This window comes from Protopterus annectens, chromosome 1.part0 (genome assembly GCF_019279795.1).
Source record: "Protopterus annectens isolate FY-2018-M chromosome 1.part0, PAN1.0, whole genome shotgun sequence".
Classification (NCBI taxonomy): domain Eukaryota; kingdom Metazoa; phylum Chordata; order Ceratodontiformes; family Protopteridae; genus Protopterus; species Protopterus annectens.
In genome coordinates, this window is record NC_056725.1 from 1660527962 (window position 1) to 1660545495 (window position 17534).

General features: G+C 43.7%; 2 protein-coding genes across 10 annotated transcripts in view; one reads left to right on the forward strand and one right to left on the reverse strand.

The window, feature by feature from the left end:
- CCHR1.PART0H22orf23 (chromosome chr1.part0 C22orf23 homolog) overlaps positions 1–13090 on the reverse strand; it is an 842373-nt gene extending 829283 nt beyond the window's left edge. For all 4 annotated transcript variants that reach the window (XM_044068324.1, XM_044068333.1, XM_044068309.1 and 1 more), the window contains exon 1: positions 12973–13090. The gene's annotated coding sequence lies outside the window, so the exon portion shown is untranslated. The remainder of the gene's footprint in view (positions 1–12972) is intronic.
- The window catches only part of ADSL (adenylosuccinate lyase), a 663305-nt gene continuing 658098 nt past the window's right edge, over positions 12328–17534 (forward strand). Inside the window, exon 1 of one of the 6 annotated variants that reach the window (XM_044068286.1) lies at positions 12328–12347. Coding sequence is in view for 2 of the 6 variants with exons in the window: in XM_044068296.1 (XP_043924231.1) it covers positions 15341–15529 (189 nt within the window). In the remaining 4 variants the exon portion in view is untranslated. Of the gene's footprint in view, positions 12348–13793; positions 13815–14053; positions 14142–14818; positions 15102–15288; positions 15530–17534 lie in introns of those variants that run through there. The other 5 variants (XM_044068279.1, XM_044068264.1, XM_044068271.1 and 2 more) reach the window with 5 other exon arrangements.

Consider the following 17534-nt stretch of genomic DNA (forward strand, 5'->3'; position numbering starts at 1 on the left):
TGCATGCAATGATACCATACCGGCCTATGTGTCAGCCTTACGCTTTGGAATACTGGCCAAGGCTATTGGTGCCCCCATGGTGCCTTATTTAGGAGAGTCTTGAAGGTGAATACCAGCTCCGTAAACAGCACAATAGCAAATTCAATGAGGATTATGCTACTCAACACCAGGGGTTGTGATCACAACATGCATGCACTCACAGCACTCCTCAGGATATACATCAACATCTGTGCATTAACTGAAATCTGTCTTAAGGCTCCTGAGAGCACACCAGCACTACCAGACTACAACCCATACCACACATCCCAGCCACAGAACATGGACTGACATACATGGAGGGGCTGTATCCATATTCATCAGGGTTACCTACACCTCCAGGTTAGTGGTGCAGCATGATACCTCTGTGATCATCCCTGTGCAGCTGACATCAGCCACAACTGCAATGTGGAATATGGCCTGCTACGGATCACCCTCCATGACCCAGGACCTCCACTCCACCTACCTGGAGACAGTGGAGAACATGACAGTCCTAACGCACACCCTGGCACTGGTCGATGTCAACTACCATACCAATAACTGGGAAATGCCCTCCGGTACTCACTTCCAGGACCAGAGCTTCCTGGAATGTATCACCTCATATGCCCTGTATCAGGTGGAAACCTCCCTAAAGTGGGGATGTGGTCATCACCAACATGGGCAACAGGTGCACCACAGTGGAGGTTAACCGGTCACTGGTTAGATCTGACCATGAACTACTCACTGTTTCCACACCCCAGCGTCTCCCCCACCCATGGATACCACAGTGTATGCCTTTCCTACAGCTAAATTTACACTACTAGTGATGGGGTGGGGGGTTTCACAGCCCCCACGCTAAGGGGAAACACTACTCAAGATACAGACAGATTTACAAATGCAGTCTACAAGCACCTACACAGATGTATGGATCGTGCCATCACTGGTAAAGCAAGACTCACTCTTCCTAGACATGGACACCGATCTGGTGGACCTCTGCAATAAACAGGCTATACTACAGAAGTAGGACAGTGTTCCAGACACACAGCAAATCTCACGAAGGGCAGACATCCGTGACCACTATTAGTATGATACGTAGGTCCCTCATGACATCATCCAAGGCTAACATCAGCAGGAGAATACGCAAGGATTCGAAAGATAACCACAAAGCCTTCTTTGGCTATGTCAAGGATCTACATGGTGGCACACAGATTTGCACTGTGCCAGTGAAATATAGCACAAAATATGCTGACCCTACTGATGTCACCAACATCCTTACAGACACATTCGGTGCATACTTCACCCCCTAAAGAGCCCACAACACTAACCGAAAGGTACAATATCCCAACCATCAGAGACACACAGGTGGAAACGGCCCTCACTAACAACAGACCACAGCGTCAGTGGAGGCAGATGTTGACCCAGACTGCATCTTGCAAACTGTACAAGGCAACCTGCCCCCCCACCTAATTAAGTATTCCTACCTCAGCCTCTCCACAGGCTACATGCCGTACAATGGCATGTGGCAATGGTTATTCCACTCCATCAAGGTGAAATCACAACTGACCATGGTAACTACCACCCCATAAGCCTGACTAGCCTGGTCTGCAATGGTATGGTTCGCATCCTCATGGCACTCATTGACAATGACATTGGTAACCTTCGAACACATGACCCAACCCAGGTCAGCTTGGTTGAGTGCAGTTCATGCCTACTGAACCTGTTTGATGTCTTACATACAGTCACCAAGACGATAGCTGATGGGGGAGCTGGTTCACACATACTACCTGGACCTCACCAAGGCTTTTGACACCATGCCCCACTCAGGTATTATTGATAAACACACCAGCCTGTACATTCAGCCATACATCACAGGTTGGGTTGCCAACGGGCTTACACACAGAACCCACATGGTACGACTAGCGGTCTCCAGGTCCAACTCTTGAACAGTCATGACTGGTGTCCCACAGGACTCAGTCCTGGGAGCCCTACTGTTTGGCATATATGTCTCAGATGTACAGGCAAACACAGATGGACTACGGCAGACCATGCTCAGCAATGACTGCAAACTGGGAGCCATTATGGATTGTCCAGCTGACACGGACATTCCTCAAGGGGCCTCACAAGCAACATCACAGGGTGCCAACGACACGGCCTTCAGCCAAGTGCCACTAACTGCATAGTCATTCCATTGTGGAATTGGCACCCACATATTAACACATGAGCGGCAGCCACTTTAATACAGACGAGGTAATGGGGTATCTGGGGACTAAGGTAGATAGTGATCTCCCATGTGACAATCATATCTCCACAGTAGTTAGGACATCCTTCTATGTAGGCCATCTGACTACTACAGGATTTCCATTTAGACATACTGGGGTTATAGTGCCCCTTTACTCATCACTCATCAGTCCCATCATAGGGTATAATAACCCATGTGGGATGTACCTCAGAGGACATGTCCAACAGCTGGGGGGTCCACGAATGTACCTCACCAAGGGGAATACTGGCCTCCAACATATGGCCTATGCAGCAGGACTAAATAAACTCCTGCTTTACTCAGTGGCATCTCGTTTACCCAGAGAAGATCTCCGCTGGCAAACACAGCCATGTCAAACTCAGGCTTGATGGATATGCTCCACCTATGGGAATCCATGTCACAGTGACCACACACTGTAGTGAGCTGACCTTGCCACAACAATAACTGGAAGATGCAGGAGGGACAGCTTCCTGTCACAGACACTCCCCATACTTTGGAACAACATCCCTAACTACATTATACAGAGCCCCTCACAAACACTCTGCAAGAGAAACCTTGAAGGGTGGATGGGGAACAGAAAATGCACCCTAGGGATCCTGCCATTGGCTCTGCTCCACAGAGGGATGGTTAATGAATCAATGGGGTGGCAAAAGCTGACACATTTTGTCTGGCCTTATGAATGGCATCTGGCAGTTGGCCAAGTACCTACCTATGAATCTATACAAACAGTATCGGCATATGCTGATAGCTTAATTTACTGTTCAGGTGTTGATTTACCTTGTGCCAATGGCTGTTGTGTGTGCAATAGTTGAGGGCTGCCTATGGTGGATGCACACAGTAGACTGCATATACATGACAATTTACAGGTAGTCTTGTGTGTGTGTCATCCATTTTTACTGTGTGTGCAGGTGGAGAAAGGTGTCAGTCCCTAGGTGCCTACACTGTCAGTGTGTGTGCTACACATTCCCTCTTTGCCAAGGCATGGGCATACTCGGCACGCCTCCATATGCCTACTGGGGCTGGCTCAGGGTGTTCATGGTCTGAGTACCTCTGTGCCTGTGGGGCCCTTGGCAATGGTGGTGGGCTGTGAGGGCCTTCATCATTCTGTCCCTGCTGCAGCTGTTTCCGCAGGACCATATTGTGTAGAATGGCACACACTATGAAGATGTGGGCACATGTGCCTGGAGAGTACTGCAAGGCTCCATCAGATATGTCCAAGCAAAGGAACCGTGATTTCAGCATCCCAAACACATGCTCTATGATGATTCTGGTTTGTGTGTGTGCCTCATTATGCAGTTCCTGCATGGGTGTGTGTGCATTTCTGATGGGAGTCATCATCCACGATTCCAGTGCATAGCCAGCATCCCCCACCAGGTGTCCATTTGGGATGTCCCCCCCTGGCAAATAACCGATACAGCTGTGAGGCATGCCAGATGTGGGAGTCATGATAGCTTCCAGGGCTGCCAGCACACACATCCATGATAATGCCCTGGGCATTGCACATGACCTGGCAGTTGATGGAGGGGTATCCCTTGCGGTTTATATAGCACCTACCCTGCTCACTGGGTGGTAACTTGATGCATATGTGCGTGCAGTCTATTGCACCCAGTACCTCCGGGTATTCTGCCACACGGTGGAAGAGATGCATATTGCTGGCCAACTCCTCCTGCATTCGGGGGAAGTATATGTGCTCATTGGCGTGTGGTAACATGGCATCCAGGAACCGGTGTAGTACCCTGGATGCTGATGCCTGTGAGATACCCATGATATCCCCAGTTGGTCTTTGAAACGCACCTGTAGCTGGTATTCTCAGGCTTACACATACCTTCGTAATCACTGGGATGGGTTCCCCTCTGTTTGCTCTGGCTCTGAGGCGTGGCCGGCATGGCTCCACAAGTTGCTGTAGGGTGTCCCTATCCACCCTGTAAAGCTCTACTATCTCCAGATCATGTAGCCCCTGGTAGGTTACCCTGGATCTGAACACTCTCCTCCTCCTCTGGGGCCTGCGGTGGGCATGTGCATCATCTTCTACACCACCTTCAGTCTCCAACACATGCTGGTGGATCAAAGCTATGGCAGCCCCTAATATGTACATATTAAAAGTTCCCCGTCTGTATACACCACTGGTGCAGAGTGTATGGGAATACACAAATGTGTGTGAGGTGCTTTCACACTTTATAGTATTGTGTTATGGATGCTGCTGGTGTAAGTGGGTATGTATGAACTATTCCAGCTGCTGCGTGTCTTAATTATGGGTTTTGCAATCAGTACTGCAAGTGTTGGGCCTTTACTCTGGAGCTCTACTTGCCTGCCTTGATTAATCTGTTGTCCTTTAATTCCCTTTTAGACCTGGATCCCCTCCCATTATCAGGCATGCATCCACCTGCCGTCTTTCTTGTTTTGTACTTTCCCTACCCAGTCATGGCGAAATGTGCCTTGTAGCTGATAGACTGCATATCGCCTTTGTTCTGCTTTGACACTTTGCTGTTTTCTTTGCAGTACAGCCCTTCCCCTTCCCTGCTCTGCAGGTTGCTGCTTGCAGCCTTGTTAGCTGTTGTCAATGGCCCACTGTAGGCTCCTAGGTGTTAATTAGTCATTTGTACTCCAATTTTACTGCTGCAGCATTTTCTTATTTCTTTCCTATATCCTTCCTGTTTCAGCTGCAGTGCGTGATGCACATACCCGTTTACGTGCATTTTCATCTCTGTTCACATGCATACTTGGTTACCTTGTGTACTCTCAGCTAAGCATAGCTATGGGCAATTCGACACACCCCTATCCTGCAGCTTTGCCTAGCTAGGGGCAGACCGGTTTAGCAATGCTCCAATGTGCTTACAGCAATGGCAACACACCCCTCTCTTGATGTCATCTTTATCTCAAGGGCTTATCTCAGTGTTATAATGCTACACTGTTTTGTGCATCCTTACACCAGCAAGAAATCTGCGATTCACTATTAATCCTCTCATTTGCATGGCATTGCCTACTAATTACTAGCTACTGCGCATAACACTGTCACTGCCCCTTAGCAACCCTTGCGCCATGAGTATGGTGTAGCATGCCTGGGGAAATCATGATATGTGTTTCATTGCTGTTTTATTCTATATTTTTATATATTCCTTGCGATCCCCTTTGCGCACCACTGCCCTGCCCTTCCACGTCATGATAGTGCGACTATATATATTAAATGTTAATTTTATATTTTGTACATTTTTTAAGCCAATGGCTATATATTTAGCCATTGACATCTATTAACATTATAATACATGGGTTTGGTTGGCTGTCATGGCTCCGATTTTATGTTTGCAAAAATGTAAACCATTTTCTACGGTTTACATTTCTGCTTGCTAACACTATGCCTGCACCACTTCCTGAATCACTACATACCTTCATTTGCATGCTACACTGCGGCACATGGGGTAATTAGCCTACAAGGCTCAGAAGTTGCGTGGGCGTAGCGTACGCACGTAGTGCACGTGGAAACAGCTTGTACCTGAATCGCTCAGCAGCCATATTTGGTGTTAGATCGCCGACGCTATGCCTGCACCTAGCGCAAGCTTCATGAATCCCGGGACTATCCCACAAGGAAGACTGGTACGGATCACAGCTGACTATTAACTCAAATTTGACATCAGTCCATACAATAACAGAACAATAAACTTACATCCATAGCTACTTTAATGTAACAGCACAAACCCCATAGACACCTGCAATCAAAAGAAAAAAAAAATACTGGCCTTTGTTGCTAAAATACAAAACTGTACATGGCAAGTCTCTGTACCCTCACGCAGTATCACAACTATGAAACAGCTTACTTGTAAAATACAGACTAATCAAATCAAAACCAAACTTTGTCAAGGCATTTAGCTGTCACTACCTCTTTCACAGACTATGTAAGCTGTCTTTACAGTCACCGCGGCATTATTCCTTACAAATGGGGATTCCCTGCTGTGAAGCCCACCGTCCGGCCAGTTTAACAAAGTCTACAGTTGCTTTAAGGTACGCTGAACGTCACCTACACACTCCCTATGTAGGGTAGGGCATAACATTGACGTTCAGGCATACCATCCTTAGAACTTCTTTGATGCCAGTCCAAATGCTGTTTTAATTGGTCTGTTACCTCCGTCCGTTTTTTTTTTTAACCATTTTTCTGTTTGTTGGCATTCCTGTGCTTAGTCCTGTTTGCTGGAGTCCTCACAGTTGCAGACAAGTACCCAGTTGTGTTTTTGGTTACTTTTTCTGTTTGTTTTGTGCTGTTTAGGGTTATGTCATCCAGGAAGGGTAAATGCCAGTGTGGGAGACTGATTCCCCATAAAGACCGCCACAAAAGTGCCTTTTTTGCCTAGGTTGTGCTCATGACCATATGTCTTGTTCAATTTGTCAAGTGTTTGTCTCAAAAGCTATTCATAGTAGGCTTTCTTCCCTTTCCTTGTATCTTGAGACCCAGCATCTTAAGCTTCTTGCTGCAGATACTATGGATGCAACTTCCTGCCCCGAGGGTCAGCCATCAGGGAAGAAGGTGCATAAGGTAAGACCGGAATCTTCCACTGTCCAGCCTCTGCTGGGAGTTTCTCCTGAGGTTATTATGAACCCAGAGGCTCGCCCAGTTGTTTTGTCAAATTCTTCTACCACGTCTGAATTGGAGGCCGGTGAGGATCTGGCAGGCAGTATGTCCGACAAGGCTTTGCAGACGTCTGTTTTGGGCATTCAGAGGGAACCACGGTTGACTGTTTCCAAGGAGTTTAGAGGGGTTCCAAAGTTTCTCTTTAGGGAAGTGGTTCCTACTGCAGCTGTGGAATGCCATCCTGAATCTGGGCCTTCTCAGGTTTCTAAGATGGATGTCCCCTTTAAAAAGAAACAGAAAGCTAATCATGTTTCTACTGCAACTTGGGATCCACAAAGTGAGTGGCAGGCCTTTATTCAGGGGTTATTTAATACTTTACTGTCGTTGAGATCTCCTCAAGGCATTTCAGTTACTGCTCCTCCTTGGCCCTCTTCTTCTTGTAAAAGGCCCAGAGAATTGCATTCTTCTGGAGGTGGATTCTGATTATGACTCCCTTGCTTATTCTACCCAGATTCCTTCTCTTTTAGACTACAGGTCTGAGGAGAAAGATTCTCATACTCTAGATAATCCCTCTGAGGAAATTTCCTTTGGGGACACAATCTCTAGGATGATGGAATTTTTTAAGTGAGATTGTGCCCAGGTTTCAGATATCCATAAGAGGTACTATGAGTTACTGCAGATGGATTCTCCTAAACCTGCAGCCATTCCTCCTGTCTTGCCTGCTTTAGTAGATGTTTTTTCCAATGCCTCTAATGTGCCGGATTCTCTGCCCCCTGCTCCCAAATATCTGCCTGAGGATTGTTCCTTTTTGTTTAAATGTCCTGCTACTGAACCCTCTGTGGTGTCTGTAGCCTCTGATAAGCCATCTCAATTGCTTCCTTCATCCAAGTTACTGCCTACTGACAAGGATAATAGAACCATGGATAGGCTGGGTAAGAAGGTTTATATTTCGGCTCCCCTAGCTTTTAGGGCCATTAATTATAAGACCCATATCTCTAGGTATGTCTTGGCTCTTCTTTCTCAGGCTTGTCAGATTCTTTCTGGTCTTCCAGACTCAGAGTAAATCTTTTGCTCTTTCCTTGCTTGGGACTTCCTCTCAGGTAGTTCGTCATTTCCATCAAATGCAGTTAAGATGCAGCAGATGCCTCTTCTAGGGCTGCTGTTTCTGATTCAGTTCTGAGGAGATATTCATGGCTTCGGCTTCAACCTTTGCCTAATGATATTAAGGGTAAGTTGATGGATGGTCCTCTGGATAATACTCTTTTGTTTGGTGAAGCGGTTGCTGGTTTATTTAAGTCTCTTTAGGACAAGGGGAAGGCTTTACAGGAGCTTAAGCATATCTTTGTTTCTCCTGTACTTAACTTTCAGTGAAACTACACATCTAAGCCAGCCTTTGTTCCTAGGCAATCTCACCCACCTTCTAAAGGTAAAAAGGGTAGTAAACTGATTCCTCCTGCTAAGGCCACTCAGACTGCAGGGATTCTTAAGCCTTTCTTTCCTGACAAACCAGGTGCTGTCCGACTATCCACCCGTTCCCAGGCACACTCCTCTTTTTCTTCGCCTTTCTCTTTCTCTTCCTGTTTGGCTCCGAATCACCTGGGATTCTTGGGTTTTGTCAATCATTTGGCAAGGGTACTTCATGGTCTGGATTTCCCACCCTCCTTTTATGGGCATTCCTCAGCCTCTTGGGAACAACTTCCTTTTTTTGCCCAGATGTTCTTTGAGACCTCTTGCTTCAAGGTACTATTCAAGAGGTGCCTGTGTCCCAAAGGGGGAAAGGGTTTTATTCAAGAATGTTTCTAGTGCCCAGAAAAGAAGGTACTTGGAGACGTATTCTAGACCTCTCCCATCTGAACACCTTTCTGAAGGTACCTTCCTTTTGGATGTTGTCCCTTCAGTCCCTTTTTCCTCTCTTGCTCCCTCAGGCCATTCTGGTGTCTCTGGATCTCAAGGATGCTTATCTCTATATTCCGATCAATCCTCTTTTCAGGAGATGTTTGCATTTCTCTGTTGTTTCCTGGGATTTTCAGTTCTGTGCTTTGCCCTTTGGCCTTTCTATTGCCCCAAGGGTATTCATCAAATGCCTCGCTCCTGTTATTGCCTTTTGCAGGCTTCAAGGGATCCAAATCTTTCCTTATTTAGACGACCTGCTGATTCATGCATCTCCTCCAGAGGTCCTTTTACAAAATCTTCATTTTACCATTTCTCTTCTTCAGAGCCTGGGGTCCACAATAAACTTCACAAAGTCTTCCCTGACACCTTCTCAGGATCATGTCTTTCTGAGTTGCAGGATTCAAGCGGTACCAATGCTGGCATCCCTGCCTCCTCCAAAGGCATTAACTTTCATTTCTTTCTTTCAAATTCTTCTTCCCCTGGCTTCCACTACAGCCAGGGAGTTTCTGAGAGCTCTGGGGTTCATAGCTTCCACCATTCCGATGTTCCCTATGGCCAAACTACACATAAAAAAGTTCCGGTGGTTTCGGAAGTCAGTGTGGCTTTAACATATACATCCTCTAGGCTTTCTTGTTCCTCTTCTCCCATGTCTCAAGAACTTCTGTGGTGGATTCACCAGTTGTCTCTGAATCCAGGGCTCCCTTTTCAGCCTCCTCTTCCCTCTCAGGATCTATTCACAGATGCTTCAGATGTGGGATGGGGAGCAACGTTTGGCTCCCTGAGGGAGCAGGGAGTGTGGTCACCTAGTCAGCGGAAAGAGCAAATCAACATCAAAATGATGACTGTTCTTATGCTGGCTCTTCAGGCCTTTCATCCTCTCTTCTCTCCAGGGCCTCTCAAGATATTCACAGACAATACCACAGTCATGTGGTATATCAACAAACAGGGAGGTACGAGATCTTACAGTCTTTGCTGGCTGGCACTTCTGGTATGGGATCTGGCTATCCAATATCAAGTGACTCTTCAGGCAGTTTACATTCCTACAAATCAGAACACTGTGGTAGACAACCTAAACAGGTCCTTCACTCAATCCTATGAATGGATGCGTCACAGGCATGTGTTTCTGGACACTGCTCACCAGTAGGGTACTCCTCAAGTAGATCTGTTTGCCTCCCATCTGAACAGACAACTTCCTCTGTTTTGTGCCAGAGTCCCAGGTCCTCTGCTATGGAAGGTGGACACCATCTCATTTTCTTGGAAGGGAATATTTCTTTATACATTCCCTCCCCTTCCTCTCATTCCAAGAGCTCTGTTCAAGATTCAACAGGATGCTCCCAACATCTTGTTGGTGACTCCCTTTTGGCTGTAACAGCACTGGTTCCCTCATCGTTTGCATCTAGCCAAGGGCAATCATCACAAGTTACCTCACATGGTGCATCTCCTCACACAAGACAAGGGGTCTCTCATCCATCCCAACCTGTCCATGCTTCAACTGACACTGTGGGTGATACGGTTTTTGATCCCCCATAGACATATTTTTTCTGAGGATGTGCTTCGGTCCTGCAGAAGGCCAGGAAACCTACTACTAGGAAATCCTACTTGTCTAAATGGAAGAGGTTTTCCATTTCGTTTCTTTCTCATGACCTGGACCCACTTTCTGCTACTGTTCCTTTGGTTCTCTCTTATTTGTGTGAGTTGCTCAATGCTGGTTTGGCCTATTCTGCTATTAAGGCCCACTTATCAGCTCTTTCTGCTTGTCTGCCTTTAACTCCCCCATTAGCTTCTAGATTTGAGGCTAAGCAATTTCTTAAAGGCGTTCGTAATATTAGACCTCTCAGGAAGCCTGTTCCTCCTCCTTGGGATCTTAATTTTGTTCTGGAAAAATTGACTCAGGGTCCTTTTCAGCCTGCAGTTTCAGCTTCCTTGCAACATTGTTCTTGGAAGACAGTACTTCTGCCAGATGGGTGTCTGAGTTGCAAACCCTTATGCTTGTCCACCTTTTTTGATATTTCATGAGGATAGGGTATCCTTCCGTACTAATCCTTATGTCATGCCCAATGAGTTATCTCTTAATCAGTCTATTAATTTGCCTACTTTTTTCCCCTCTTCGCAATTTGACAGTGAGAGAGTGCTGCATACCTTAGATGTGCATAGAGAGCTCAGATTTTATTTGGATAAAACTAAAGACATCAGAAAATCTGACCAGTTATTTGTTTCCTTTCATACCAGGTCTTTAGGTTTGGCTGCTTCCAAGCAAACTATTGCCACTTGGATTTCAAAGGCAATTTCATTTTGTTACACTTTTCATGGTGAGAGCCTTCATTCTTCTGTAAAGGCTCATTCCACTAGAGCTATGGCTTCTTCTGGTTCTTTTTTCAAAGGCTTAGATGCTAATTCTATTCTTGAAGCTGCTACCTGGACTTCTGTGTATACCTTTACCAAACATTACCAGTTGGATGGTATCTCCAGAGTTAGAGCTGGTTTAGCTGCTGCCATTCTTCATGGCTTGTTAGAGGGCTCTGCTGCTTCCTCCTCCCAAGTTTCTTCTTGAGCTTTTGCACTCTGCCATTTGTAAGGAATACTGCAGCAGTGAATGTAAGGACACAGTACAGTTGTGCAAAATCTTACCATAAAGGTAGATGTCCTTGCCCTCACCGCTGCAATATTCACTCCCTCCCTCCATCCCCCTGGTCTTTTTTCCTTCCTGGATGCGCAGATTCTCCTTGGTTTTCCTTGGACTGCTGTTCCTACTGGGGCAATCAGTTCTGAGGATTGTACTCCTGAACGTCACCTTTATGTCCTACCCTACGCAGGGAGTGTTCAGGTGGCACTCGGCGTACCTTAAAGCAACAGTAGAATTTGGTAAACCGGCCGGATGGTGGGCTTCACTGCACGAAATCCCCATTTGTAAGGAATACTGCAGCAGTGAAGGGAAGGAAATCTACCATTATGGTAAGATTTTACACAACTGTACTTTTCCCCCGCCAGCTGATTGAAACACACGATCTAAGCCTTCCTATAGCACTCTGCTATATGGCTGTCAGTTCAAGAATTTGTACATACTCATGAAAATTTCTTCCTGATTGTTCAACATTTGTTTAATCAACATTTGCATATGCCCGTTTGTTAAAATTGTATGTGCATGTGTCATAGTATGTTTATGCCTATCAACCTCTTAGTACAAAAAATCAGGGATAAAGCCAAAACTAATGAGGAATGGTCAACAGCCACAAAACGGGCAGATATAAAAAAGTTATAAAATTAGAAAATAACTAAGATAACACATTTTGCATTTGATTGTATTTTCCCAAGGATATGAAGTCTGACATTAAAATTTCTGTCATTACTTAGGAGCTACAATACCCAAAGACTTTCCAGAAAACTACAGTCTTTATGAGGAGCACACCAAACATATAACTCAAAAAACTAGATATTCTGCCAATAGATATGGTTTATATTACTTCTGTTGTATTACAACAAAATGACGCCACATGCATTATTCACAGCCAAGAGGCTGAACGTATCCCGCTGTCAATCAGCCAGTGTCATGTCAAGGCACACCTACATCTGCGCAAAATGGTGTGGGGTGCTTACGTCTGGACAGTTTATCTTTTATGACAGGTTAGTCGGAGTCCCACTAAGTTAATGGCCACTTTTCAGGATGTTGGTGGAGAGGTAAAGCTAAATAAACGCCATTCATTATCATACTGGTGATCACACCATTTCCAAATCATACCAGTTTAACCTCTTAGCTGAAGAATCAGACACAGTCAGATTATGGTGGCAATGTTTTTTTTTTTTTTCGGAGGGGTGCAAATTAGAATAGCAGGTTTCTACTAATATGCTTTTTTCCGATATGTATGAAATCTGAAACTCGAATACCTGTCATTAATTAGCGAGTACATTTCTCCGTGATTTGCCATGAAGCCAGTGATTTTACGAGAAACCGATCAAAAATATGAGCCAAAATCAATGACATTATGCGATATTAGAAGCAGTTGCGAGGTAGACAATTGACGAGATTAATTAATCATTAACCAGTGAAGTAGAGTGACTGAACTCACGTCAGTTCCACACGTAATACAGTACAAATATCTTAAGCCTAAGTATACATTCCAAAAAACACACCGCTAAGCTTTGGCCAAGTGCTCCACAGCAATAAGCTGTGACCATACAATCAAAAACGGAAAATGTTTTTTATATACAGTGGCTATTTCCAAGACAAAATCGGTGTACTAGTTCTTACCTGCTTACAAAGGAAATAGGCAGCTGAGTAACATGAAACAATATATAAACAACGTGGATATCTTTATCATTAACCTCCGATCACCTGGCTTCCAAGAAGTGTTACGTGTATCACCATAGCAACGTACTAACTCATTGCCCCTCCCCCAGTCTTTTTTTTTTTTTTAAACAATACCCACTTACATAATTTTTAACCATGGTCATTCTCGTTATTGCTCTGCACTTCAAATAGTTGCAGTTAGTAAATATATAACTGTGAGCGTCACCCTTATCCCCCTTTTTCTGTTTAGTTAGGCGGGTATGCAATACTTTGTGTATAAACATACATAACATTTGACGGTATAATACGCGTAAAACTTAATTTTGAACGATTGATCATACTGCTCAACCCTTTACATTTAGAAATATGGACAAAGCCTAAAATGAGTGTGTGAGCGGGGGGAGACAAAGGCCCAAAATAGGGACAGATTTTAAATATTGCAATTATAAACTTAAACGATTGAATAAAACCCACACATTTTATGAGGAACAGACCAAAAAGATTAGGCAAGAATTTGGATATTGTGCGAAAATCCGTACAGTTGAGAGGTATGTCCTTGATTTATTTAACAGTTCTTCCATTGTTCCATTTCACCAGGAGGGAGGCTAACTGGCTGGGGGGTACTCATAACTCTCAACCAGTCGGGGACAAAGCTCAACACAATGAGGGACAAATCCAGAAATAATTAGAGATACTCAGCGACACTTGTAAAATATTAGTACTAATTCTCTAGTTGAGATTTCAGTTTATTTGTAAATAAAGGGAGGCATGGATAGCAGCGTGTCCTCTGAAGTTTGAAGAAGGTATATACGCTCTTTTTCAAATATGTTTTTTTAGAGGCAAAAGGCAACATTTTCCGTTCACTCTTTTGACGGAAGTAGTATCGAACAGCAGGGAGGATCCTGACAAGACTGTCAGCCGAAAAGATATTTGTTTATAGTGGTACACCATGGAACACACCTGCCTGTCAATCAGGCAGTTTATGCATGAAATGGGACGAGCGGGCGGGGCTTGATACTGTACTTCCAGAGGGGTGCGCAACTTGGATGTTGCCATACTATTAATTAGAGACACTGATGAAATTAGAGAATATGAATTATAATAGCCCTTTTCTGAAGTAAAATGATTGTGTAAGTCGTTTATTAAGCGTAGTTCACCACTTTTCTCCAAAAGTCATCAAGAGGGACAGAGCAACATTCTGAGTCAAAACTGTAAATAGCTGAGAGATATGGTGTGTCTTTAGGAGGTTTCTATATAGCCCCTCTATGAAACAGGCAGCCTTCGCAGCTGCACAACAGAAACGGGGTGTTTATTTTCAGCCCTCCAATGGACTAAACATCGAACGGCTGAATATCGACCGTTAATCAGCGGACTTAAATTCATCAAACCTGTGCCAGGGGAAAGTTACTAGTTGTACAATATTTGCCCGTCTCACACAGGGCAGTGTTTCAATCCCCTTTTCTCCACTGTAGTGTGGTTTTGGAGTTAGCATACATAGTAAGGGGGGACTTTCCCCGCTTCATAGGTTCGATGCATTACTAACAACTTCAACTAGGAAGGTTGTAGGATGGTTAAAATATGCTGGTTTTACTTATAAAGATAATCTTTTAATGAATTAATATGATCCATTTCTATTTACGATGGATTTCACTTAAAAAAATGACTAAAACTGAATGTGTGACAGTGTCTTTCAATGTGGAACTTTGAGGGAACTTCGAGGAACATGAACTTTTTAAGACCCCAAATGAGGTACGTTCCTCATAATGAGGTGCACTTGAGAGATATGGTTCGATGTAGTAAATATTTCTGAATTGGGTTCGATGTTCAGCCGTTGGATGTTTAATCCATTCCATGGCTGAACGACAGACCCCGGACATGGTCACGATGGGCATAGTTTCTACTGACAGTATATCGGATTGCCGTCTGTTACTCTTTTTACAGGAACCCCTGAGTAGGGCAGTTGCGTCCTGAAAAAAAAAATCGAATGTCTCGATGTTTCAGGGAAAAGAAAAAAATGCAACTTAACTCTATAATTGCAGCAATTGTTAATGCTGCATGTCAACGCATGCATGTGACTTAAAATAATAAAGGTAAGTACAGTTTGGCAGCAGTGAGTCTTAATGTTTCTGTGAATTATAATGAAATGAAAACAAATAATTTGTCACACTTGGATGGCAATGAATCGGTTCCCTAATGTGACATCCGCTTTAAGCAACTTGTATCATGTGCCCACAATCTATAGTTTCGATAGGCTAAGTCATTTTTTTTTCCTCTTTCGACTTCCGGGTGAGTTTGAACTTTTGTGGAGGGCGAATTTACAGATTGTAATATGGCTACTTTCGGTATGACAAGCGTGAGTGGTTGTGGTATTAACCCATGTCCTGACGATGAGTTCAACAAGTACCGGTCTCCGCTCGTTTCTAGATATGCTAGCAAAGAAATGGCTTACAATTTTAGCGAGAGAAAGAAGTTTACAACGTGGAGGAAGTTATGGCTTTACTTAGCCAAGGCAGAGAAGGTATGGGCAGTTCTGTGATTACTCTGGAACAGCTGCAAATTGGATCAGACGTTTATGCTGCTTGGCTTTCGCTGTATCAGCAAATACAGTTCTATGTTAGCGTTTAGCGTTGGGGTGGAAGGGGCATAGTTGTAATGTGGATAAAGTGTCTGGGCTTACAGAATTTTTAACAAGAGCCTTGAGCCACATGTTGAAGTAGTAATGTAATAAGATTTGTGATATTTATTGTAGCAGTATTTCATTTTTATAGTGGCAAGATGTACATCGAAATATATGTAGCCTTGGCTGTTATAATAATCACATTCATATTGGCACTTTTCATGTACCCCCCAACAGTAAACTGTGATTTTGTTATAATTTTCGGTATTTATTTGTTTATTGTATTACTCGTACATATACTGAAATCTTTTAACAAAAGTTAAGAATAACTTTGTTGAAGAGAGAGGTTGCCCATATTCTTGCATACTGGATAAACATAACCTAGAGGGTAAATAGGGTTGCCACCTCCCATAAGGCTAATTCCTGAAGATGCTATTTTAATGTTAAACACAAACCGTATTGTTTCGCAAGTGCTATCTAACTCTGAGACTGTCAGTCTTTGATATGTTAATATTCAAAATGATTGTACAACGAATACTATGTACAGGAAAAGTTCAACACAATAATACAACTATAAACTAATTATTCAAATGTTCATTCTGTGTCCTTTGGTAGAGTCACTAAAACTACTTGCTCTTAAAAGTATATTTCTTATCAGATCTTGCAGCTGCCAACAATTTGGGTGTCTTTGTCAAGAATTCATGAAATTGAGAACTGTATCTCAAATTTCTGCACATCCGCAGCTCAGCTTGCAAAACACCAAGTCCCAGACTATTTCTTTCTTTGGTCCACAAAGAATTCATCAAACTGAAAGTTTGTTCACACGAATAATTTGACACAATAGAAAATGCAAAGCATACAAATTTAAAGAGTTCCTCCCCACACTTCCTGTGTATCAGTTTTGTGAAAAAATCCTTCCATCAGTCGACCACTCATTCATTTTCCATCAGCTCTGTTTGAACATCACGCAGAGTAGCTGTCCTAGTACTTGTCTTTGTTGATGTCAATGTGCAACTTGTCTGCCAGTTCCTCGAAAAAGCTCCACATCACTGGTTCTTTCAAGGTTAAAGCTCTCATTGCTTGAAATTCTGAATCCTGGTAATTATACCACTTGTCTAGGTAGTTTAAACACTTATAGGTTCATAGGTGTGTACAAGGCTAATGGCCCTGGAGCCTTTACAAGCCTAGCCCATAGGATTATCATGGCATCGTACCACCCAACCTTGGTTCCCAGTGCCTCTGTCGAGTAGAGCCACTGGAGTGATCCTCGGTGTGAATTTTCTATTCCCCATCCACTCATCAATATTTCCCTTGAAGAGGGCCAGTGAGGTACTCTGTATGGGAAGTCGATTGATCAGCATCAGCTTTGAAGTGCCTTTTCTTGTCCTGTGGGATTCTTTTAAGCAGCCTTTCCATAATATTTGTCTTGCTAGCGATCTGCAGTTTTCTGTTTTATCCAACCATAATATCGTGCAGTTCAGAACTAGTAGTTTGATCCGACTCTGACATTAGCACACTACTTTGAAAGACCTGCATAGCATTCTGTAAGAAACAGCAGTATAGTCTAGGTATGGACTCGCTTTCTTCGTATCCAAAGGCATCCCAAATTACTTTTGTGGCATTCTTCTTCTCCCTATGAAACCAAGTAAGACTGCAAAGCAGGCCATGCTAGAAGTATTCCTTCAAGTGCTGGAAGTAACCATCTCGTTGGTACATGATGAAGAATGTCTTGATACTCAAGTTTGACAAACTTGAAAAATGACTAAATTTTGGCATATCCAGAAAATTCAGCATAAACTTTGAGAATGAGAATTTCAACGTCCACTGACAAAGTTTTGCATGCCTGTTTAACACAATTATGTAGAATATGGCACTTGGAATTCGCCAAAATTAGTTCAGAATTTCT